The sequence below is a fragment of the Lampetra planeri genome, chromosome 26 (genome assembly GCF_965212315.1).
Source record: "Lampetra planeri chromosome 26, kcLamPlan1.2.h2, whole genome shotgun sequence".
In the NCBI taxonomy this organism is placed as follows: domain Eukaryota; kingdom Metazoa; phylum Chordata; class Hyperoartia; order Petromyzontiformes; family Petromyzontidae; genus Lampetra; species Lampetra planeri.
Window position 1 is genome coordinate 9,646,651 of NC_136132.1, and position 25,689 is coordinate 9,672,339.

Genomic DNA, 25,689 nt, shown 5'->3' on the forward strand with positions numbered 1-25,689 from the left:
CCAGCCCCTCCCCATCCAGCCCCTCCCCACCCTCCCCACCCAGCCCCTCCCCACCCTCCCCTCCCCACCCAGCCCCACCCTCCCCTCCCCCACCCAGCCCCACCCTCCCCACCCAGACCCTCTCTCCCCACCCAGCCTCTCCTTGCACGACGGACGGACGGACACAATAATCCCCTGTGGGCTGGTGTAACCAGGAGGTTCCTACCAGTATTATGTGAACGCAATGTAAGAACTGTTTTCGTGTTTAGTTTGCTGCACTTATCCCATCACCTCCGATTAGCACGGTTGGTTACCTACGGTGCGCAAAGAAGTTCAATGCACGTAAAGTGTTACGAGTGTGTTGTGTCAATACCTGGGTGCTTGTATTGCTTATATTAACATAACCGCACTTGCTATTTTAATGTTACTTGCATGTGCAATGTTGTCTTTGTCAAATTGGCACCAGCGGCTGAGAACTCGAGATTCTGACACTGAATTTGCATTTTGTGGACAGGGTTAGAGGGAGTCGTCATGAGGATATGGAAATTCTACATACCTGTTCATGATGCTATTGTCAAGCATCCACCCTGCAAACCTAACAGACCCAACCACGTACCGGGGAAATCCATGAAAGACCCAAGGCATTTCTTTTCATCGATAAGTCATAAAGATTGGTGCTATATTTTTAGCCTTCAAATATGTCTTGTTGACACTACAGAGAAGAGTTGTGCGTGTGGGTGAGGCACCGATACGCCCACTTCCTCGTGCTCACGCTCGTCGTCACAGAAGACGGACCACACAGGTCGAGAAGGAGCCACTTGAAATCTGGGACTCTGACGTCTCCTCCGCGCGCTCCCGCATCATCAGCACAGTCGCACGCCAGAGAACTGCGACGTCGGTGCCTCGAAACAAGAAGGTGAGTTTCAGTTTGTTTTATGTGTCACACGGATGGGGGTCCGCTTTTGCCAGTTCGCTGGCGATTTTACACGGGAGGTCCGCGGTGCCGTGAGCACAGCAGCGACAAAAACAAACACGGAAACCCATCGATATTGCAGGGCCCTTAAGGATTATTGCACAATTAACAAACGAATCATGCGCAAACATGCGGGAGCAAGGGACACCTGGCCTAAGAGGGAAGTAAAGAGGGGGAGTGATGAGGGGGTTGAACAAAGACTACAGATGAGCGACAACAGTGTTTAAGAAACGTGGAGCAGCAAGACTTCTTTTACCAAACAAAGTTTCAGGATTTTTTTTAGGCGGAATCAGGAGCCACTTTTGATGCTACGGGAGAGAGAGGCACTAAGTGGTCCTTTAGGCAATTGTTAGATTTGTTTTAGAGGACCTTTGGGATGAAAACTGTTCAGTGATGGTCTCTCCGGATATCCAGGGGGGGCAGGTCAGGTGAACGGTGAAGTCCCACTCGCCATGTAAACATAATATATTTTTTTAAATCACATTTCCAGTCTGTCAGGCAATGCGCCTTTGCAACCAATGAAAATGATAGCAGTCAGTACTTGTCTCTGCAGGCAAATTCGAGACGTGTTATGACTCTCTGAGTCTCACCAGCAGTTAGGCCTGTTAAACGCTGCGATACAAATGCTGCTTAGTGCTGACGTGTTGCCAGTCGACCCCCAATGAGGGAGTTGACCTCCCGAGTCCCGGGTCCAGTGGCTCTCAACAGTTCTGGACCCACGGACCCGCCAACTACCTTAGGGGCCGTCCATAAATGACGTCACGCGATCTTGGACGATTTTTGACCCCCCCCACCCCTCGTCACACGGCGTCATAAGTAGTCAACCCCCCCCCCTCAAATATGACGTCACAACGCTTTGCCCCCCCCCCAAACCATATTTCCATTTTGAAAATAATACATGCTTCAAATCGCTTTAAACTATTGTCATTGTCGTGTGTATTTAATGTGGCGCTGCACTCTGATGTTGTAGAAATGTTGTTATAACAATTAGTGTTGTTATAACAATTCTATATTTATTTATAGTTGCGCATTTTTATGTGACGTCACATTTCTCAAACCGCTCCCCTTCTCGTCACACATCGTCAGAAAAATCTGAACCCCCCCCCCCCTAGGTGCGTGACGTAATTTATGGACGGCCCCTTACGTACACCAATAGTATTTTCAGGACAGGATTTAACCTACTCTAAAAGCTCCGTAAAGTGCTTATTTAAAAGCCATAAAACTTTATTTTTCTATAGTTTCCCTTTTAATACGGTAAAGAGTTGTGCAATTGGCAGTGGGAAATCTGCTGACAACTTCCCACGGGCTTGTAGATCACTCATCAGCGGTCTGCGAACCACAGGTTTGGAACTCATCACTGCCCTCGTGTACTGTGTTAGCACGTCACTCTGAAGCTGCTGGATCTGGAAAGCTAAGCGTCAAGCCGGGTTAGCATGTGTATGGGAGGCTGCCTGGGTAATACCAGGAGATGGAGGTACAGCTACGGGTTCCTTGAATCCACCTGTGCACAGCTATTCTATTGTAATAGGTAACTGTTCATTTGTCAATTTAAGAACTGTTCATAACAAAACGTTTTAAAAATGTAATAATCAGGTACAAAGTGCAGACTTCAACTCTTATCCACTCGATCTTTCTGGCCACTGTGTTATTAAGAAGGGCCATTGCCCAAAACGTCACCTATTATATTTATACTAACTTTTTGGCCCGTCCAAGGACGGGTGTATATTGCAGTAAATCTGAAATATTCAATAGAAAAATTATTCGGCTCATGATTATTAATGAGGGGGGGGGGGGGTTGCCCCATGTGGAGTGACGTCACCCGCTAATAGTTATTGGGGAGGGGTGCTGCATGTGGAGTGACGTCACCCCCTCATGGTTATTGTGGAGGGGTGCGGCATGTGGAGTGACGTCACCCGCTCATGATTATTAATGAGGGGAGGGGTATGGCATGTGGAGTGCGCGACCTTATGCGTCATGAATATTAATGAAGGGGGGAGGGGCCTCTTTTTCAGTGACGTCACGCACGGATGTAGCACTGTGCTGCGTAGATTTATTTTTTACCGTCACTCTGTAAAGAAACGTCATATTTGAAGCGACTTTGCGTAATAAATGATTTAAATCAGCTCGATCTTCCTATGCGTTCGTGTAAAAATCCACCCACTCATGAATATTAATGAGGGGGGGTGGGCATCTAGTGGAGTGAGGTCACGCGGGGGGTGGGCTTCATGTGGAGTGACGTCACGCGCGGGACGGACAGACATTCTGAGTGATTCTAGTAGGTAATTTGCTTTAAGGCCACAGTGTTATTGACACGTGTTGAGTTCTTTGCTATTTGTGCTTGTGCACCACTGCCAACTCAGCAGTACAGTATAACCAACTAATTTGCTGGGTGTTAGCCTCTTGCATTCCTGGGTTTTATTTGGGTAAACCAATTTCCTTCCATATGCCAAACACTCAATATTTGAATTAGAAGAAGAAAAAACATCACAATGTATAGCCTTCCTGAAATAAAGAGTCCTTAGACTCATTGATACTTCCCTGGACAAACATATGGCATACTCAAAATCAGAATATTGATTTAGACTGGAACAACTCGATGAGCTATGAAGCTTTTTTTTTACAGATGTCCAGTCGGGAGGGGCGGGTCAAAATATAGGCTACTCCTTAGAGAGAGGCTGTACATTTCCTTGTAAGGCCATGTCTTGGCATTGTCTTTGATACTCTGCTATCTGTAATTAAGGTTAGCTGACTGCATGCTTATCAAGAACAGTGTGTGTGTTCTCTCGATTGGATGGCGCAGTAGTGAGGGCAACAACAGCGTTCTTCTTTGCAAGGCCTCTGACGTGCGGCATCCGACAATACACAACACGTGACAACACCCCCTATCGTGCTGTCAAACCCAACAATGGTTTCAAATGTGTGGCGGCCCCTCACACACACTGATGATGTTTTATCTGCGAAAGTGACCCCAGTCTGAAAATTTGTGAAGATCACTGGTGGACAGTATCACTGTACAGGATGATCCAGATGTCTCGTGACCCCCATTAAATTATCTAAAGCTTAATGTATTTTTTAAGTGAGGTTTCAAAAAAATATATATTCTAAGGAAAAAGTTAGGAGTCAATAAACTGGGGGTCACAAGACATTTGGACCGCCTTGTAATGTGTCAAATTCTCGGCCCCGGCTTACGGTAATTCAGTGGAGAGTGGTAGCAGGACTAGTACTTGTCCTGTGAATACCCTAGGTCGATTCAGCCTTAGTTCCTGGTGCGGTGTGGAAAACACGAGCACTGGGCACACCAGTGCTCATGGCCCAGCGTGGTTCCGGCCAGAACAGCCGTCGACCTAATAATCACAAATTTTATCCAGCAGCATTTGTTTAAGCAATCAAAATCTGGACAGATTTCGCCCTTCTCGGTCTCATCATCAGATTCAGGCTTGTCCAAAAAATTATTTCTTTTGCTGGATTGTGACAAGTAGTGTCGGCTTGGGGTGTGGTCGGGTGACTTAATCCAGCAACGGATTGACCATGGCATACTGATCACGATACAGGCTACTGGGGGGACACCGTTGTGTGTGTGTGTTCTATCCATTGCAGATCCCCAGGGAGGATGGCTGAGGCTCTGCCTCCAGATGTGCCGCAGAGCAGACACCTGGAGGTATCCATCAGCTGCACCGACCTCGTCAAATCGAGCAGCTGGTTTAACGACGCCAGCTCCTACGTCATCGTGCAAGAGTATGATGATAATGTTGACCAATGGAACGAGGTACTTGACACCGGTGTTACCAGTGGGGCAACGCAGCACAGCCAGGCAGAGCCGTCCCTAGGGAGTACGGCGAATCGGGGCGACCGCCCCGGGCCCCGCGCTTTTGGGGGGCCCGTGCTTCGACGACACGGTGGGGTTGGCCCCGGCCCCCACGCCCCCTCTATGGACGGCCCTGCAGCCAGGGCTTAATTTCTCACTCGATACTTTCGAGGTCACACTTGCTCGGCCAGCATGGGTCAGTAGGGGGCTGATCGGTGTAAGGCACTACCACTATGTCTATCCATGTTCACCGTATATTATTGTACGCTATGTTGCTATATTATAATAATTTGAACAGCTTTGGGGCAAAATAAGGTGATGTGGAGTTATTTGTTGCTATAAATTTCCACGTGATGAGCCACTTTGTTGAGCTTACATTTTTGATAGCCAGGCCGCTTCTGAAAAAGATCTATACAGCTCAGTGGGTCTTACCTGTCAAAATAAGAATGGATTATCGTTTTAAATCCTAAAACTGCCCTGTTGTGTGTGCTCAGATTTTCAGAACAGAGACAATCAACAAAGACCTGAATCCACATTTTGCCAACAAAATTGACTTGGATTATGATGCCTCTAAGGAGCAGAGATTAAAGTTCTTGGTTATTAGCGGCAAGAAAAATGTTGTCGGGGAGACGAAGGCCACCCTTAAGGAGGTATGTGGGCAAGCAGGGCTGCTGATCTCAACGATGCGTTTTAATTAACATTCTGTTATTTTTCTTCAATCCAATTATCCAAATCAAAAGGCATTCATACCAGGCCAAAGTTGATGAATTATTTTGCAAATCCGCTTCGACGAAGCATTAATTGGAAATTAAAGTTGATGTAATTCATATCCACTGTGTGCGAATTTAAAAATAATAGCAATAACTTCCAGTCCTTTGTCATTGGATTGACAAGGACTGGAAGTTATTGCTATTATTTTTAAACTAGTCACTTACTAGTTACGACTGGCCAAGACTAATCAGATAATCTATTGAAATTGAGAGAGAAAAAAATGTAACCGTTCTGATAGCAACAGGCTTGGTGCTGCTTGGAAGCGTATTATCAAGTAATGCAGTCTAACTGCGTGCCTTTCCAGGTCACCATACATCGATGGTGATAAACTGTGAGCAGCCAATAATAGGTATTGCGATTTTTAGGACCAAAAAAAACTGCAGAATGTGCATACGTTATGTACATACGTAATGTACATACATAATGTGTGCATACATGTGCACACATTATGCATGTTAATTAATTGTGAATAACTCAACCAATAATACTGGTAGGAACCTCCTTGTTACACCAGCCCACAGGGGATTATTATGTCCGTCGTGCAGGGAGGGGCTGGGTGGGGAGGGAGGGGCTGGGTGGGGAGGGGCTGGGTGGGGAGGGGAGGGTGGGGAGGGGCTGGGTGGGGGGGGGGCTGGGTGGGGATGGTGGGGAGGGGCTAGGTGTGGAGGGTGGGGCTGGGTGGGGCTGGGTGGGGGGTGGGAGGGGTGGACTGGGTGAGGAGGGGCTGGTCACCCCGTGGTGCCCTTATAAAACTCAACGTTTAACCTACTCACGCCGGCTTGTGCCCGCCCTCACAGTCGGGCATATTTGCGGAATACACCACGCCGCCGTTGACCCTGGTCATTGACCTAGCAACCCAACGTTCCTACCAGCTCCCTCCGCAGGAATGTGTTAGATATCCATTGTAATTTATATGACGACATTACCCCTCCTCTGGTCTTCGCACCTGATTGGCTCACAGTGACATCACATTTACCCCCACCTCTATTTAAGAGCGAAACAGGAGGGATTCTCCACAAATCTGGCTGTCGCCAGATGAGGCTAGTTGTAATTACCGGTTTAACGTCGTACTCGAATTGTAAATGTTGTGGGTTTACTCTCCAACACACCGGTGTGCTGAACTAGTAACTAATTTGCATGTTTTTGTTTACGTGACAAACCGTGACAATTTTCTGCGTTAGATGGTGGCGGGTTCAACGACACATTTACATGATCCAACGTATAATATTGGTCGTGAAAGCTTACTGCACGTTAAACTGGACGAAGGCCTCACCATTCTGTGTCAGTCACGACCGTTTTAGATGAGACTTCAACATTGCATGACAATGCTGGTTGGTGAACAAGCTGTGCCCTGGACCGGTTCAGATATCACTCGCCGTTGATGTAATGCGGGGTTGGGAGTCAAACTCAAATCGCTGAATTCATAGCGTAGTATGTTAACCACTGCACTACTATTCCACCACGTGTGTGTGTGCATGCTTAATTTGAAAACGTAGTTATTATCCTGCTCGTGTAATCCCTAAAGTCACATCATTACAATGTGACAATCATAAAATAATCATATTTGGTCTTAATTATAGAGTGTCAGCTTGCTATGCATCTCCTCCAGGGCACTTTATTATAAATGACGAATATTTTCATCAAGATTTTAGACTTATACATTACATAACCTATTTATGTTTTTTTCTTTAATATCTCACTTCTCTGTTAAATCCCACAGATCATTCACAAGAAAAACCTCACGCTGAACCTGATGCAGATTGGCACACCCAACAGTACGGGTAATATTTTGGTGAGAGACAAAAACAAAGGTCCCCCGTATAGCCTTAATGGACTGTTTGGGCAGATGAAGTTAGCACCTGTTCTTTGGTTCTTTCGATAAAGTCACGTAGATAGAAGAAAAAATAATAATAAAATGAAATGAAAGTGAATAAAAATATCACGACGTTTCTATCGCAACACAAGCGGGCGTCATCAGGCAAAGGAGTTAGCTTCTAAAGGCAAACTGTTTATAAAGGCTTGGGGATGGGCGTAGCCCAAGTGTATCAGCAGCACCAGGAGCATGGGCGATGCAGCAATGCCAATGCAGCAACAATGCCAATGCAGCAAAGGGCCGCCAAGAAATCCCTGCACCCCACTCCACACACCACACTGATGACAGTGGAGGTTGATTGACAAGAAAACACAAGTCAAGTCATGACCCAAAGTGGTTGATGTCATCTTTCCAGTGGTTGCTGAGTCTATAACTTTCCTCTCGGTTGAAATTGTCTCTGTGTCTGTATACAGATAGTCCCCGAGTTACGATGGTCCGACTTACGATATTTAGATTTTACGATGGCGATACGACAAAATTGAAAAATATTTTAAATTTCGCGCGGCAGGAAAACGCAGCAGCGTACGAGGTACAATACTTACGTTGGGGCGCTGCCGGGATGTACGCATTTCCCGCCTTGTGTGATGCAGATAGGATTGTTTCCTGAAAAAAACTTTATATTAAATTGCAGTTCATATAGGTAGGCTAAGAATTTACCTTGTTTTTTTACTTTACATTTTACTGTGAAATACAGTATTGTAATTAATAAATACATACAGTATATAGTTTATACAGTACGGTACTGTAAATTGCTCTGTTTTGCTAAATTATGACCATTCTTTAAGACTCCTGGGTAGGCTAGGCCATCTTCGACTTACGATATTTTTGACTTACGATGGGGTCGTCGTAACGCATCTCCATCGTAAGTAGAGGACTACCTGTATATGGATGGCTTCATGAACGAATCTTTGTTGATAGCCAATAGGCTTGCAAAGTACCATCGTCTTAGAGAAATCAATTTCTTGTGAGCCAGCCGCATTAAAATAATGATCAGCCACGGCAGAAGTATTGGTCCTACCGTGTTTCAAATCTGCCTTATGTTCACGAACACAGTCCGAGACATGTCACTTAGTTTCCCCAATGAAACTGCTACCGCAGATAGAGCTTAGTTTGTAGACGCCGGGATATTGCATGTCAGGAATCTTGTCCTTCACAGATGGGATCAGATCACGAATTTTATGCACTGTGTTCAATCGGACCTGGATCTTGTGTTTGTTCATGATTTTGGAAATATTTTTGGTTACTCCTGCTATGTATGGCAGGGTGATGGTTTTGATTGGATCCTCAGATTTCTCCTACCAAGGAAGGAGCCATCCTACCAAGGCTAACTCCTTTGCCTGATGACGACCGCTTGTGTTGTGATCGAAAAGTCGTGATATTTTTATTCACTTAATTTTCATTTTTGTTATTTTTATAAAATATCTACGTGACTTTACCGAAAGAACCAAAGAATATGAATTCCTGCAATCACGAAAGTTTTAAATAAAAATGTAAGTTAGCACCTATGAAGGCCGACATGGCGCACGAGGGGGTGGGTGGTTAGCACCAAACCCGGTCACCTTTGTCTCCCCAGTGACGATGTTTACACATCACACCAAGATACTCATTGAGGCTGAGTCGATATAGGGATGGCCCAGAACTGTTTCAGATAATTGTCACTGATGTTGAGCGTGAGCGGGAATCGAACTCGGGTCGCCGGGTTCGTAAGTAACTATATTTTTCATGTGTTAAGTTATTTTACACCTTAATACGATGTGTGTTTCAATACGATGTGAATTTTTGAGTGCTCAAAAATAACATTACATGCTGTGAATGTGACTAATGTGATGTTCGTGATATAATGGGGTTTTGTAAAAAATGTGTAAATAGGGAAACCCCACACCTGAATTGCTCAGTATTTGGAAGATACAGTGTCTGTCTGGCACTAACTTATGGTGCTACAGCAGCATGAGCAATGATGGGTTCTTCTGCCCTCTGTTTGCAGCTCTCGGCTCAGTTAATCTCCGACTGTCAATTCATCACCCTGCAACTCGAGGGGAAATCTCTGGACAAGAAGGTAGGTTGTTACACCCGAGGGTCGTGCCATCATCGAAGCGACCAACGCCACTCTCCTTCTCCGAGCTCTGCTCACTTTCCGTCGCCGTGCCAATTTGTGCCGGGCACCGAGATGGGAGCACAATCTTTGAGATCTCTTCTAGGTAAAGGCACGCATGGAAATGAAATGATGCGCAGAGATATATCATCAGGTAAATCCCGCCTACCAATGGTTCGGAGTAGCATCACGTTATTTGGCTTGTCGGTATCATTTCTCAACATCATCGTCTATGATGCATCTACTACTGGATGAAGGCCTCCCCATTCCGTCACCATCTGTCACGGTTCTGCGAAGCAAAAATCCACGTAGTTAATTCACGCCAGGTTGATTCCCATCACTCCCATCTCCACCGTGGACTGCTCGCTGGGGTGTTCTCTCATTTGGCTGCAAATTCATCTTTGGTCCGGACCACTGGCATTCATACGTTTACAGCAGAACTGCTGTATCTGTTCCACCTGATGACGGTCGCTTGTGTTGCGATCGAAACGTAGTGATTTAATTTATTTTATTTTATACCTACGTGACTTTACCGAAATAACCAAAGAGTATGGATCCCTGCAGTCACGAATACTTCAAATCTATACTGGCGTTCATTCTGGTGACGTCTTCTTCGCAAGGCCCCTTTCCTTCACAGCTAATATGATGCCTCTAACTTGTGCATGTTCTCTGATCTGTCAGAGGTTGGTTATTGAAAGCTGACCGGGGTCAAAATTATAGAATGAAGAGGCAGGCAAAGCAGATTGGAAGGGCAGACGAGAGTGGGTTGGAGTATTTCTAGAGAGCAGGGACTGGATAAAAAGTAACACAGTCATGTGTGTGCTGTGACGTGCTGATCAGTTGGAACAAAATCTCATAAGTTTCCAAAGAAGCATACACCTCTGCATGCTTAAAGTAATAAAATACATGCATGTATACGTACAGTCGTTGTCATAACGCGAATTGGATATATAACGCGATGAATGTATTAGGGAACACGTTTTTGTAAAGCAGATGCGAATTGGCTATGACGCGATTGAGTGAACTGAACTACGTCATGCCTCAGCATAACATCATCCACGGCGAGATGCTAATGGATGATTCTAGATGCTACCCACGTGCCTCGGTATTTGCTCAGCCTACATACGCATCTCACGCGTTATCGCGGACTGTGCTTTACCCTATATTATATTTTTTTTGTTATAACGCAATTTTTCCATAATGCAGTGTTCTTCAGGAACGCAACTACCACATTATAGGAGAACAGACTGCGTATATGAGCGACATTCCAGCTCGGATTTATTGTGTCATACCTGCTGAATCACCTATTTGCTATTTTCAGGACTGGTTTGGAAAGTCGGACCCTTTTTTGGAGCTGTACAAACAAACGTCCATTGGGAAGTGGAAGTTGGTATATCGAACAGAGGTGAGTGGTTTGCAAGGCCAAGAGTTGATTACCTTAATGTGGATCGGCCCTCCCGACCCCACAAGCACACACACCTCGAGGCCAAGAGTCACTCGGGCAATCATCACTCGCGATTGTCACAGGCAACACATTTACAATGAGCAACGTTACGGAGTTGTGTCCGGCCAGCGAAAACAGGAAATATGTTGAGGAATATGTTTGATGGACAATCATTAATTGGTCAGCACAGTACACTACCTTGGGTAGGCATGTGACCTGTCTGTGATCCGAAAGTTTATTTCAGTTGCCCCCATCGAAAAGAAGCAGATTTGTCCAGATGTGGGCAACTGAAACTTCATTCGCCAACGTAAAACTGCGCGGAATCTATCGCTGTTGACAATCGATGGCAAAAATTGTGCAGCGCGGCCCCGAATCCTGATTTTTTATTATTTATCCTTCCTCCCCCACCAGCGCTGCTCTCAAGCACATCGCTGCATGTTAGATCGCGTCCCAAGCGCATCGTTCCCAATGTACACGCTGCCAAGCTTATTTACAAAAAAACAAAGTGCCTCTTTTCACCCCCCCTCCCACCCCGTTAATGCACTCTTGTGGGCTCATCAAGGCCACGAGGGACCGTCGCTGACCTTATCGCCATTCCCCGCCTCCTGATAATATATTTGGGGTTCCTCAAGGTCACTGCACTATTCTTCTCACGTCTTTCTATAAGACGTTGTGCTGGCCCTCCGTGGGTTGCCTGCGTAGAATTCCACCTCTCCTCGCATGCACGCGCGCCCTGTTAGTGGTAACCACTGGGATATATTTAATCGAGCGCTCGGGAGCAGCGATGAATGCGCTCCCGTTACCTTTGAGTGTTCATTAAAGGCAGGTGAAACGCAAAAAAGACAAGCAGCTGTTCTTACCTTGTAGCTACGCGACCTTGACTGTGTGTCCCAGGGTGTTCGACACGAGTTTGGAAGCTTCATTAAAGTGCACTCTTTTGGTGCTGATCCAGTGCGACTGCTGAATTGTTTAATAAATAGCTACAGTGAATATACTATTGTGCCCCTGAAAGTCACTTTAAAGTTGAGCTTTTTTTCAGTCATGAAGCTTTGCATTTCTTTCAGTGCATGTCACACAGCATAAGTGCATCCCTACGAGATAGGGAAGTTTGTGTTTGGGTTGCATTTTTCTTGAGTGTCTACAACGCTGTTGTGTATTAGGTTTTTTAAAAGCAATGCGTTTGTGTTGATGTTCGAATAATCCAGGTTCCTTCTTACCTTATGTCCTTTAGTTTTGGTTCATTCTGCTTAGGCCAAGTCACAAGCGCCACAAACCAAAAAGAAGCGGTTCTTGAACCACATTGTGACCCTGAATCGTGACCTTTCATCAACTCGCTTTTTAGGAGGGGGTGGGGCGAAGTGAATGGTTCCACCAAAAGTGTTAATTTATCCATAATAGAGGTTTTTTTGGGGGTTAGATCGCTTAAATATAAATGTGTCGTTCAACCCGCCACCACCCGATGCAGCCAATTGGTAAAGTTTGTCACGTAAACAAAACATGCCAATTAGTTACTAGTTCAGCACACCGATGTGTTGGAGCGTAAACCTACAACATTTACAGTTCGAGTGTTCGTTTAGCCTTCGTACGCCGGGCGATAATTATTATTAAGAGGCAAACAGCAGGGGCTTAATTTTACGTAAAAATATTTTCCATGTTCGCTGTTATACCGGAAAAAGCAATTTGTTGACTCGCAGCCACAGCCATCGCTAGAGGAACAGTCGGTGTGGGTGTCCCCAGGTGAGAATATGTTTCAAGGCCACCCCGAGCCGGATAAACCCGGCTGAAATTATGTCCGTGCAAACATGGGTTGTGCCACCTCGGTGTGAAATTCTGGGCAGTACAATCACGTCCCGCTCACCTCTGCAAATACCGACGGGCAGTGGGGGGGTGTGTGATGTTCATTGCTGTTGAGTGAAGTTATAATCGCGTGGCGACACGCTGTCCTTTAAACCAGCGGTCCCCAACCTTTTTGGCACCAGGGACCGGTTTTGTGGAAGACAATTTTTTCACGGACTGGGGAGGGGAGGGGTTCATCATTGGGTCTTTCCCCCTTTTCAAAGAAGCTCTCCAGCGACGTTTGTTTTGTACTCATTGTGGCTACTAGGGGTTAGCAGCTTGTGTGCTTACCAAAACTGTGACTGAGACAAGTGCGCAGTGCGGGAAAGAGGCGCGGATGGAAGTGGTCAATAATAAATTAATGGGGCAGGCCACGCGCGGACTCACCGCTCTCACCTCCTGCTGCTGTGCGGCCCGGTTCCTAACAGGCCACGGACCGGTACCGGTCCGTGGCCCGGGGGTCGGGGACCCCTGCTTTAAACAAAAACCATAAAGTCACTGCCGGTGACCGTGAATGTTGTTTGAACCAAGAAAACGAAATTAAACGTGATGGATTTTGTAAGGCCCATTCCTTTTCGTATTTATTTTCAATGCCGGGTCTTGGTGTGGCTCTGCAAGCTGATTTTCGTAGGCAGGGTAGTGGTAGACCTTTACTTGTGACCAGATAACGGCCCAATGAGACTTGCTTGCATCCTTCCCGGCATTAATGAAACAAGTCACTTTGCTCATATGCCCTATTGTTGGTAAAGGATTTATTGACAAGCATTTATTTATTTATGTATTTCTAATAAACCTGACGAATATCATAGATGATGGTCAAGTTGGGAATGATACCCTGAAGGATACATTTTCAATGGATACCTGGGTTCAATAACTATAGAAAAATCGTTAAATGTGTAACAGAAAACCCACAATCTATCCACTGCTGGATTAAGGTCTCCCCAAACCCTCACCGTCTCTCGCAGTCTTGCGATGCAAAAACATCCCTCCGATCAAATCCCATTGTTCCGCCACCACCGAATGCGTGCCCGCTATCAAAGGAAGATCAGTCACAGGCGCTTCTAAAGCCGCTTGTACTGCGAAGGCTGAGCAGCAGCTACACTCAGCCCAAGCGTAACCAGAGCCATCGTTCCCTGAACGTTTTTGCTGTTTTCACGCCTTGCTCCAACATCACCTTGCGTCTTTTGTTGGGCCGCGGTAATGTGATCGGGGGGGGGGGGGGTTAATCGCACTGTGTTTCCTTTTGGCAAGGGATGAATAATTAATACGCGTAAATGCTCAGCCACCCCCCCACTGCCCCCAGAAGTTTGTATCGGATCACCGTCTCGCATTGCTCGCCTTGCTTTGTTGCTCATCAATAACCAGCGCGATGGATGCGTCTTCTTCAGAAGTCGGGGGGGGGGGGGGGGTTTAAGGCTTTGTTTCTCACAGTGGGCAGCCAAGACGACTGTTGTCTAAAGTTCATACTGAATAATTATTACGCCTCGTGAGCTGCCCAAGAACACATTTGTTTTCTGTTACATGCAATGCTGTGCACAAGGATCCATGAATTAGCATGTATCTACGTATGTATGTTGAACTTCAGTCACACCGTACAAAGCCAACCGTGCTAATCGGAGGTGCGGAGGAGTATCATGATATATATCTAATATATGAACATGATGTTACAGTACATACATTCCTCTGCTCCTTTCTGCATCAGGAATAGTTTTTGTTCCAATATAGATTAGAATACATGTAAATGTTCACCTAAATAACCCTTTATGAGTTTTTTTCTTGAAATTACATTTCAAGCTAGGTAAATTTAGGCCACTCCTTTTTTCATATTTTTTAATCCATATTGCAGTAAACTGGGGCATCTGTGTTTGTTTTTGTTCAGTGGACAAGGGGAAATGTTTAACTCTCTGCTGTTCCACGGTGTTGCATTCCTCAGGTCCACAAAAACACCCTCAATCCTCGATGGAAGAACATCGTCTTGAACCTGCAGTCTCTGTGCGACGGGAACATCGCCAAGCCCATAAAGGTGCCGCGTCTCCCGCAGTCCCGGTTACGACCTTGCAAATCCCACCACCGCACAGCGCAAACGCCTCCCGCCACCTACCCTCACGCACCATAACCCTCTGCACCTCCGATTAGCACGGTTGGCCACGTATGGTGCGAAAGAAGTTCAACACACACATACGTATGTTGAACTTAAACCGCCACGCGCTCCCCTACAGCACCAGCGGCGGTGTCTGCTTTCCGTCAATTAAGTGGACAAAAGGAGCACGAGTTCTGAGCACTTGTGCCTGCGATACCATTGTTGTGTGCCGTGTTCAGATCCCCCACGTAGCTTTTAAGTAGACCGTGTGGCAAGTGCTGTTAGTGAGCTCATCAAAGGGGGCTGTGTGGTTAGCTCCACTCCCGGCTACCTCTGTCTACCCAGTGCTGATGTTTACACACTGCACCGGGTGCTCATTCGCGCCTTCGATTAGCACGGTTGGCTACGTATTGCGTGAAAGAAGTTCAACAAACATACAAGCCTGAGTTGACCCAGGTGAGAGCCAGAACCGGTTCGGATATTTACCATGGATGTTGGCCATGGCCAGGAATGAAAATAGTTGGAGCTGGGTTCGTAGCGCAGTGCGATAACCACCGCACGCCCGCTTCACACATGCGCATACACAACCAGGGAAATACAAGCCACCAACAGCCATTTTCAACACCAGTGGCAGCCCCGATAACAAAAAAAGCTCGTGCCTTTCAAAATATAACATCAAAATTCTGCATTATAGACCCGAGCGAAATTCTTTTGAGCGTTTATCAGTAACGAAATACAATTTAACCCCGAGAGGATATTAATGGCGCGTCAGTGCATTAAAAAAAAGCCAGCCACAGAGATGGAGAGCTTTTCGGCTGAATAATAACATATATGCGGCTACACAGGGACTGATGCATGTGCTTGCGGATATAATTAATGACTCTAAAGCGAACTGCCCTCCGCGGGGTCTTGGCTGCCATTAATACCCGCCAGGGAGCATCAATGTGCTTATTCCTTCCGCACCACTCCCCGTGTTTAAAGAACCGTCGAGTCGTTTTTGGCTTGTTTGTTTGTTCATTTGCCACTTTTAATGGCGTGTAGCAACGATGTTTGGGCCCAAGAGGGCCGTTCGTTCACAACCTGAGGTGCCCAAGGGCAGCGCGCATTGACTGCAGCAATGCCCAAAGAGACATGCGGTCATTTCGTCTCGCCTCCCTGGCGAACGGAGCGTGGGCAGACTTTCGTTAGTTTACAAGAAATTTCAGGTGTTTGGCAATGATTCCTGGTCGCCCCATAATGTCGGAGAGTTGGGGGGGGGGTCTGGAAAGAACTTAAGATTCACCTGCTGAAGGCTCAGCTCCTCATTGCAAGATCTTACGGCCAATTAAGTTACGGGCGGTGTCGCAGTCTTTCCTAAAATATATAGTGGGCAAGAACTAGAGCCCAATTCCGCGATGTTTAAGTGTTGTCCAACACTTGTTTAACGTGTGTTATAACACCCCCCATCGCTGGGTATGACTGGTCTTATAGAAAAAGAGCTCTCACTGCAGGGTCGATAATTATTGCAGAGGGCAGTGTTAGACCTGAGGGCTTGTGTCAAGTAGCCGAGGAGGTGAAGACTGTTGATCGAGGTGACAGAACAGCAACTTGTATTCAGTGTGCCCCCCTGCGGCCAAATGTTTGAGGTGGGGGAGCGTCGGTGTCACTGCCGCCCACTGTGTTCCCAAATACAGATTGAAAACTCGTTTATTTGGAACTGCTTTTTGCGTTAAATTTGTTGTCCCCCGCACCTCCGATCAGCGCAGTTGGCTACGTACGGTGTGAATGACGTTCAACATGCATACGTATAAATGGTAAAAATAACAGTCACTGACAGCGCGTTGTCAATCTACTGCTGGATATAGGCCCCCTCACGCCATATTGTACATTAATGTATGAATGTTGAACTTCTTTCACGTCGTACGTAGCCAACCGTGCTAAATACGAGGTCCGGGAACCAACCGCGCTAACCGGGGGTGCATGAGGATTGTTTGACTGTATTTCGCCCCGCTGGTTAGTACGGGTTGGTGAAGGAGGTAGGGCAAGATCAGTTTGGATGTCGCTCCACCGCTGTTGATAGCTGTGGTCGCAAATTTATCTCAGGGTCACCGAGTTCATAAATGCCTTGCGCTAACTACTGCACCATCGCTCCAGCCCAACTGTGCCTCAATGGCCATGCGAATTTTCGGGCCAATTTCTGAAGCTGACGGAACCGTTCACTCTTCGGTTGCCTCCAAAGGCAACAAGCTTTCACTCGGTTTCCGTGAAGAAGTAAGAAAAATAGCTCAATACACTTGAATCAAAATTGCCTTGTTTTTAGACTCGTGAAAGTTCAATATCGTGCCGTACTACAAGGCGGAATAGTTTCTCTCTAACAGCATTGTGCATTTTTTTTACAGTAGCGTCATGCTTATAACAGTGATGGGAAGGAATCCCTATCATGTCAATTAAATATTGGATCCCAGTTGCATTTGCTTTACAAAACATTTGACGTGCTTTTTTGTTCCATTCAATGTATTTTACAATTAACCTCTTTTCAAATAGATCTTAAAGACCACGGGACTACATATTTGTCAGGAGAGATCAGTGCCGAATTATTGTACCGCACTTATATGCTCCCACATCTATGCTCCCTGCCTTCACCCACCCACACTGTCCAGTGTGGCGAAGTATAGTCTCGCAGCCACGATGGCTCGCACGGTGCAGGAAGGCCCTCGTCCAGAGGTGGCTTTACAAAGAGGATACGACCGTGATTTTTATCATTCGCCAAATTTGACAATTCTGTACCCACCAGTGAAAAACGGAGAGAGGCGACCGTAACCCACACTTCGTCCCGCCTTGTGCTCGCAGGTCGTGTGCGCCGACTGGAACCGGAATGGGCGATCCAACCCCATCGGGGAGTGCGTTGTCACCGTCATGCAGCTCAACCAAGCCAAGCTGAACAACACGGTTAGACCTGTATACTTCATTTCCCACTGTTCAAAACCACACTGGGCCGAGCCGTGCCGTGCCGTGCCATGCCGAGCCAGCCCGGCACGGCTCTGGTTGTTTTTAAACTTCAGAAGCCGAGCCGAGCCGTGCCAGTGATGTTGCACGCAACGAACGAGTCGAGTGGCGCGCAGGCAAAGTGGCGACGCTGTGCACCTTCACCCTGTACTGCTGGGAGTAAACGTAACACGCGACATGACCTCTGGCTGCGTGTAGGTCATGTTTGATCTTGTCTTGCCTGGAAACGTAAAGAACTCGAACTACAAGAACTCGGGCCAACTTGTGGTCGTGCTCTGTACGGTAAGTGATGTCGCCGCAAAGTACAGCAGAAAGAATGCATTGCTTAAAATATTAATGATACAATGCATGATCAGAATCAGCAGCAACAGCACCAATTGTTTATCTACTGCTGGATGAGTGTCTCCCCACGCCATCGTCGCCATCCCTCCCTCCCTCCCATCTCACTTCTGCACATTAACTAATCTCATCGCTACATCTCCATGGCGGTAGTTACATCGGGTGTGTTCTGTACTTTGGCTGCTATTTCATCACCAGCCTTTACCCTCATCCATCAACCCTTCCAGTGATGTGTCCCCGCCCAAGCCCACTTTCTTAACAGTTATCTAATTTTTCCTTTTCCCCGAATGCCAGCGTTCCTCTTTCTTTCCGTTAGTTTCATTCCAGACACGCATCTCCTCACGCTTCCTTGCACACTGTTCAGTTTTTGTTGAATTTCTTTTGTTAATGGCCATATTTCTAATGCGTATCTCACGCCGTGCAAGGCACAGTTGTATGTCGCTTTTCATTATGAAAATGACGTTTTTCTATAGCTCCCCATACAGTAAACCCTTCATATTTACAGGGGATACATTACTGGAGAACGGCGTGAATATTAATACTCAAAGCTCATAGGGAAAATAGCGTTAAGAGAAGTTAACAGATTACTTTTAAACATAGAAACCGTATGTATATATTTATTGTATAGTGGTATTGTGTTATTTGACTTCCGTTTAAGAATGGAATAATTTATTTGTTGTGATAACTTTTTGTCGATTGTGCTTTTTGTTTTGGTGGCATTTCTTAATTGTTTAGTCATTTTAGATGTCGCTTGGTAGTAGGGGTTTTCTTTGCTTGGTGGTGGCTGTATGTGGAATTTGGTCCTTATATAATTAATGTACAGCGTTATGGGATGCTATTCGCGTGAATGATGTTGTATGAAATTAAAGCATTATTATTCATGAACAAAAACATTTAAAATTGCAATTTCAATGATTAAATACATATTTTGATATCATATACCGTAGTACATAATTCCAAAAATGTGTGAAAGAAAGCACTCGCACGTAAACGGTGCTGCAGACAGAGGCGGCCCGGGAGGGAGAGCGGCGTTGCGCTCCCACGATCCGTGTCGCTTCCTCGCCTCACGGCCTCTTGCCGGGCGGTCGCTCGCTCTGGCCGCGAATATTTAAAATACAATTTGAAATAGCACTCCCATAAATTTGTCGCGAATACTGTACACAAAGCCTGATGAGAAACCCCCCACGAATATTACGGGGTTGCTGTACTGATCTTGTTCCCCTTTTATATTTCGTCGCTGTGATCCAAAATCCCCTTCAATAATTACGCTCGGCAATACCCACTCTGTTGTGTTTTCAAGTTGTTTTCAAGTTGAACCTCTGCAGCTAACTCTGAACTTGTATGGAATTTAATATCAAGGAGCACCTCATACTGCTGTACATGGCAATCATACAAATGCAAACAGTGCACACAAACTACTATTAAAAATTGTCAACATAAAAGCAAAGCAAAAACCCGGGTTAGGCAGTCTGAGAAAGCAGCAGGAGACCTCGCCGTGTGAAACGCCACAACCCCGAAAACTAAACAGACTGGCAAAGTGCATATTTTGTCTCCTGATTGCAGATTTGCAGACAGTACACCTTTCTGGACTACATCCGCGGAGGCTGCAAGCTGCAATTCAGCGTAAGCTCCCAGACGTATTGACGATGCACCTGCCCTACCCGTACGTGTGTTGAACCATGGATCGTGCGTTGTTGAATTTGTTGGTTAAGGTCCCGAACCTTCATTGGTTGAATGGGTTCCGGCACAAACCTGAGGACGCGCTGAGAATTGTCGCCGTTTCCCTGACTGCCTCGGCTGTCCCTGGGGCTCGCCGTTGTTGATGCTGAGCCCTGGTTCAGAATCAGAATATGTAGTTATACTGGAGGAATCCGATGAGCTATGAAGCTCTTTTTCACAGATGTCCAGTAGGGACGGGCAAAGACGTTACAACAACAAACAATAATAAAAATAATAGCAGCGAAAAGTACAATAAAGGTAAACAAATCACCCAAAAACATACAAATACAACTAAACCATCCCCATCCTACCAGGCAAAGCCCACTGAGGTATTAACTTTGGTCGCTTTTTCCCGGGATGCGCCGTGACGTTTGCTCCCTCGCTCTCCTCTCTCGCCAAACGTTTCCTTGACGTTGCCTCTCCCCAGCCAGCCCCACTCCCTTTTACATTCATGCAGGTTGTTTGTAAATCATCTAGGCATGCTATTGTAATGTAGATGCTGCATACATTGAAATTGTTGTTGTTGTTGTTGAAACTTATATTCGTGAGGAATGAGCTCTGTTCCCTTTGGCATGACCCGCAGGGAGGGGAAGCACTGAGAGCCAAAACTAAATCGGCCATGAATTCAGAAGCATTTCATTCCCAAGAACACATTGTGCATCTCCAATAGTAATTTTTGTATTAATTTAGTATTAATACATGTAAATTTTGATTCCGATGTTGTCTTTTTTTACTTTATGTGAACGAAAAGACGCATTCGCCCATTTTTCTCATTTAAATAGGTAAATTTCAAAATATCAATGTACTGGTCACAAAAGCAAAGTTTGTGGGGAATAATATCCATTTTCTGTACTTTTGAGGCATAAGAAATTAGGAAATAACACTTACTATCCAGGAACAAAAATATATATTTGATACACAGTGTAATGATATATATGTAAGGCATTATAATGACGACTTGTCATGATATGGGGTTGCGATTCGAATGAAGAATAGATTCATTGAAAATTAATGAACATAGGTAACCTTCGTGGCTGCAGTGGTTATGTGATTTCATTACAATATATACAAACTGAAAATGATGAATTCTCAAACGTACGGTTTTACACATATATTACGGTGTTAATCTATGAATCAATGCATCATTACGTTCAGCGTTATATCCCATATACAATATATATAAATTATCCGAGTTTATCATTTATTTTTGTGATGAATTTTCTCAATGTTGTATAAGGTACACACCGCGAGTCAGGCCCTTGTACACCGCATTATGAAACCCAAGCATGCAATGCGCCACTAATACAGGTCCTGTTATTTAATGCTCGACTAATCAGCATTACATCGTTGATTCATCTGCGATAATGTTTTTTGCCGCTTGGTAATTTCGCTATTCGACGCATCCCTTAACGAGTGCCCTCACAGCTCGTGTCCCGAGTTCCATATCCAGAGTAGCTCTATTAACGAGATGGCAAGTGCCCCAAAACCAAAAACAGGATATCGTAAAGGGTGAAAATTGGCATTAATTTATAATTTCATAAAAATTCTTAAGGCGCCACGGTCGCGATATGTTAACTACCTTGCCTGGTATACAGGAGGTCGTAGGTTTGATTCCGACCCTGACGCCTGCTGTATATTTGGAGTTTGTATTCTCTCTCTCTCCCCGTGGTCAAGTGGATTTTTCTCCGGGTCCTTCGGTTCTTCCCTCCACATTTAGAAACATGCGTTTAGAGTAGTTGGCTGCTATACATTTCCACGTGATAAGCCACTTCGTTGAGCTATCATTTGTGGCCAGGTCGCTTCTGAAAAAAAGTTATATCGCTCAGTTGGCCTTACCTGTTAAAATAAAAAACTGTAAAAAAACTAGTGAAATAGCATATACATGTTGTCGATTAATATGCATTGTACGTAGTTGAGTTCATGTAACCCCTGCAACCGTGAGAGGCGCAAACCATGAAGATTCAGCAACAAAGCGTCAGATCGGTGACCTCAAGGCTGCACCGTTGTGACCGCAGTTCCCACACGGGTCGCGTGCCCTCTCTGTGCTCCGCCTCCCAGATGGCGATCGACTTCACGGCCTCCAACAAGCCACCGTCGCAACTGGACTCCTTGCACCACACGGGGTTCAACGACGCCAACCAGTACCTGATGGTCATCCGAGCCGTGGGTGGGACCCTGCAGTATTACGACGCGTGCGTACACCAGCTGGCCAACGGAGATCTCTGGCGTGCAAGCGGAACAATGCACAAATTTTTCCCACCGACATTTTCAATTTTTTTCTCTCCTTCTCCCTGCAGTCAAATGTGCACACAGTCCCAAGAAATCTGCCAGCGGTGCATTTCATCGTTAATTTTTTTAGAGTTTTTGCCAGGAACGTATATATGCCAAAACTTTTAGTGATATGATGCAAAAAAAAGTAGTCGTCATATAAATAGCATGTTGATTTTGAGACTGAGCAGACTGTGGAAACAATGCAGCTTTCTGCGTGTGATGTACAAATTCCTGTGTTGTCTTTTATCTAATCAGAGACAAGCAGTTTCCAGCTTATGGATTTGGGGCACAGCTGCCATCCGAGGAGAAGGTAAGACACTGAGATCTTGTGCCGTGTCATCACAAAATGCTGCAAGAAGAGTGCATGCTATGCAATTGTACGATCAGAATGCACCGTGCACATGTATTTGAGTATTGTCACTTACAATTGGTTCTTCTATCAGTCCGAGTATTGTTGTGTTGCAGGCGTCGCAAGATTTCCCGTTAACATTGAACGCTAATAACCCAAATTGCGACGGTAAGTCATTTTGATCATCGCTTAAGTACACGTAAGTGCCTGAATAACACAATGTCTAAAATATTCATTGGTATACAATTATACGCTATGGAATTCACTCAAAATTTGTAGTTATTTATGAAGATGTATTACGAACTCCTGTCCTCCGCATTGAGATGTGAAAAGTTGGGCAGCAGTGTGATTTAAAACGCCACAATCACCACAACCTCCATGTTGATGGTAATTGTAGCCGTATTTTTTTTTATATTGCTTTGTCTTTGACAAGCTGTTACTGGGGGTCTTTAGAAATCAGACTGACAGACCAAACCTCTCCTCTGCAACGTCGCAGTGAGAAATTAAAATGCTGGGCGCGTTGCCTGATAATTTGTCCGTGATGTTTGCCGTGTGCGGTTGTCCTCTTTGCAGGTGTGCAAGCGCTGATCAAAGCGTACAAGTCTTGCCTGACGAAGGTGAAACTCTCCGAGCCAGCTAACCTTGCCCCAGTCATCAACCGCGTTGCCACCGCCGCTAAAAGAATCAAGTTTCAGAGTAAAATGGCTCACGTGAGTGACACTGGCGAAGTGCGGTTGGCAATGGGCTACGGTGCGAGGAATGAACATGGGGTACTCTGTGTCCAATTTCCCAATTCTTTATATAGCCCCGTGCCTGGGCCCCTCCAGCCCATGGGGCCCACTGCATTTGTACCTCCCTATTGCAGTTGCACTGGATAGCTATGCCACTGATAAGTCAGTTCCCTACCCACGGACTGCCAAAGACAACAGTGCCAATTCTACTTCCATAGTAAATTTTGAGCAATACGGTGGCAGCGATGATTTGGTGCATCAGACAAATGTGTTTAAAAAACTCCAAAACCCGCTCGACAGTGAGGTGTCCAGGAGGTAACGCTACAGCAAGTGGATTGATCTACCGCCGCCCGCTATCCTGCAAAGGCACGCTACTTTCTCTGCCCTCCACAGGAGTATCACATCCTCTTCATCATCACGGACGGCGAGGTGAAGGACATGCCGGCCACACGGGAGGCCATCGTGCAGGCCTCAAAGCTGCCCCTCTCCATTGTCCTCGTGGGCGTGGGCAGCAACGACTTCAGGGACCTCGTGGAGCTGGACAGTGACGACACCATCCTGACGGCCCCATCGGGGGAGAACGCCTTCCGTGACATCGTGCAGTTCGTGCCGTACCTCGACTTCGCCAGGGTACGCCCCCGCGTGAAAAATCATGGTGCCCACTAGGGTTTTCATCTCCATCCTGGTTTTCCCATGGCATGCTCTTTCTGAGGTAGCATGTTAGAAACATGCGTTTCGAGTATTTGGCTGCGATAAATTTCCACTTGATTAATTTCGTTGAGCTATCATTTGTGGCCAGGTCGCTTCTGAAAAAAGAGCTGATAAACCTGGTAAAAATATAATTGTTTAGTTGAATACAACACTCAATACAATGCATTCACATGCAATTCTCCCCTCCTTTGGTATTGTGAGATATTTCTCTATCCATGACATCAGGTGATAACCCTCATTCCCTGCTTTCCCAGGAATTGATAGCAATACGATCGATGTTATTGTTATAGCACCAGCTGACCACTATCGCTGTGTATTGCGTGTCGTGTACCTGTCGTTGTGGCTGTGGATGCAGGATCCAGTGGAAAAATTCCTGGAGCAGGTGATGGAAGAGATTCCTCATCAGGTGGAGCAGTACTTCCATCAGATGGACCTCCAGCCGCCAAACATGACCAGCCCCTAAACTTCATCTTGCATGTGGGGTGGCACACGAGATTTTGTTCCAGGTCAACCATTCTGGGTGTCGCGTCAGAAACCGCGGCGTGCTTTCACCGAGACGTATTGTGTGCACAGTGATTGATGAAATCAACGGCTCGCTCTGGGTTTTAAGCTGTCTTTCACACATAATTAAACAATGCAAATGTGAAAAATCAACAAAGAAGGGGGGGAAAAAGCAAAGGATGGATAAAAAAAATCATTAACATTTTTTGTTGTTGCAAAAAAGCATCGTACCGTGCTATATTTACATCATCATGGCAGGGAAGATTTTTTTTTGCTCAAATTATTTTTGCCAGAAAACAATCGCACGCAGCCCAAGCTGCTAATTCAGTCCCACGTTGCGGCGTGCTTGGGTCCACATTTACATACCACACCCGCACGCACCCTCTGGCACCGCACATGTGGCACCATCCCCGTGGAGGACACGCGGACGTTAGCCAACGTGGACAATTTTACATTTTGCACTAAACATTTGGCCTCCCAGCTCTACCCAGTATGCTCTCCAGAACATTACACCCATGTCACTCTAGAGTTGGGGTTGGTGAACTGCTTGTGGGAGGGGGAGAGGAACTAGTCTCAAGCTAACATTCGTATGGATTATACTATGGTATTATAATGGAAGAATGCGATCTGCTTACCTGCAAAGATGCTAACACGTTGTCGGAGTACATTAATTATGCGGTTTGAGTATTAAACGTCTACACACCGTTGGTGCCGCTCTCACTTTACTGCTATTTGGGTTAATGTACTCTTTGAAAATGTATACGGTATATCTTTGAGCGAAATGTACTTAACCAGATTAGGTCAATGTATTACTAATTACTACGTAAGGATATTGTTTTACATAATGCATTTTATATGTTTATATAAAACTCGTACAACTGTTAAGTTTTGTCATCGTGTGTTTTTGTTCTTTCACTTTGATGGGTTATGACGCTTTCGTTAAAGTTTGGTATTGTGGAGGTGAATGAGTGGCTCAGAGGTCAGAGTGCTAGAGTGCCACTGGATTCAAAACCAGGTTTCAGCCACCTGTGGTTAAACTAGCCTGGTATCCCATTGCTGCACACACACACACAAATCCATTGAATTTCGTTCTGCACGTAATTTGGCTAAATTTCAGCTGCAAGGATTAAACATCGATTTGTCATGCGGCATACTTTAATCCCAGTAAACACATTATTTCGTGATACTGCGTTGGCAGTGGCGCAAAAGCAAAATAAAACACTCAACATA

At 45.7% G+C, this 25,689-nt stretch overlaps 1 protein-coding gene across 1 annotated transcript; it reads left to right on the forward strand.

Moving 5' to 3' along the window:
* Positions 1–591: 591 nt before the first annotated feature.
* Positions 592–25,344, forward strand: LOC144727706 (copine-3-like). Its single transcript, XM_078606736.1, is given in 18 exon segments — positions 592–708; positions 710–786; positions 788–895; positions 4,550–4,718; positions 5,252–5,407; positions 7,249–7,320; positions 9,386–9,457; positions 10,815–10,898; positions 14,707–14,796; positions 17,683–17,781; positions 18,037–18,120; positions 19,741–19,800; positions 21,955–22,088; positions 22,423–22,477; positions 22,633–22,684; positions 23,090–23,226; positions 23,641–23,877; positions 24,314–25,344. Coding segments are annotated over 18 exon segments (1,896 nt in total). The 5' UTR covers positions 592–606; the 3' UTR covers positions 24,422–25,344.
* Positions 25,345–25,689: the final 345 nt, after the last annotated feature.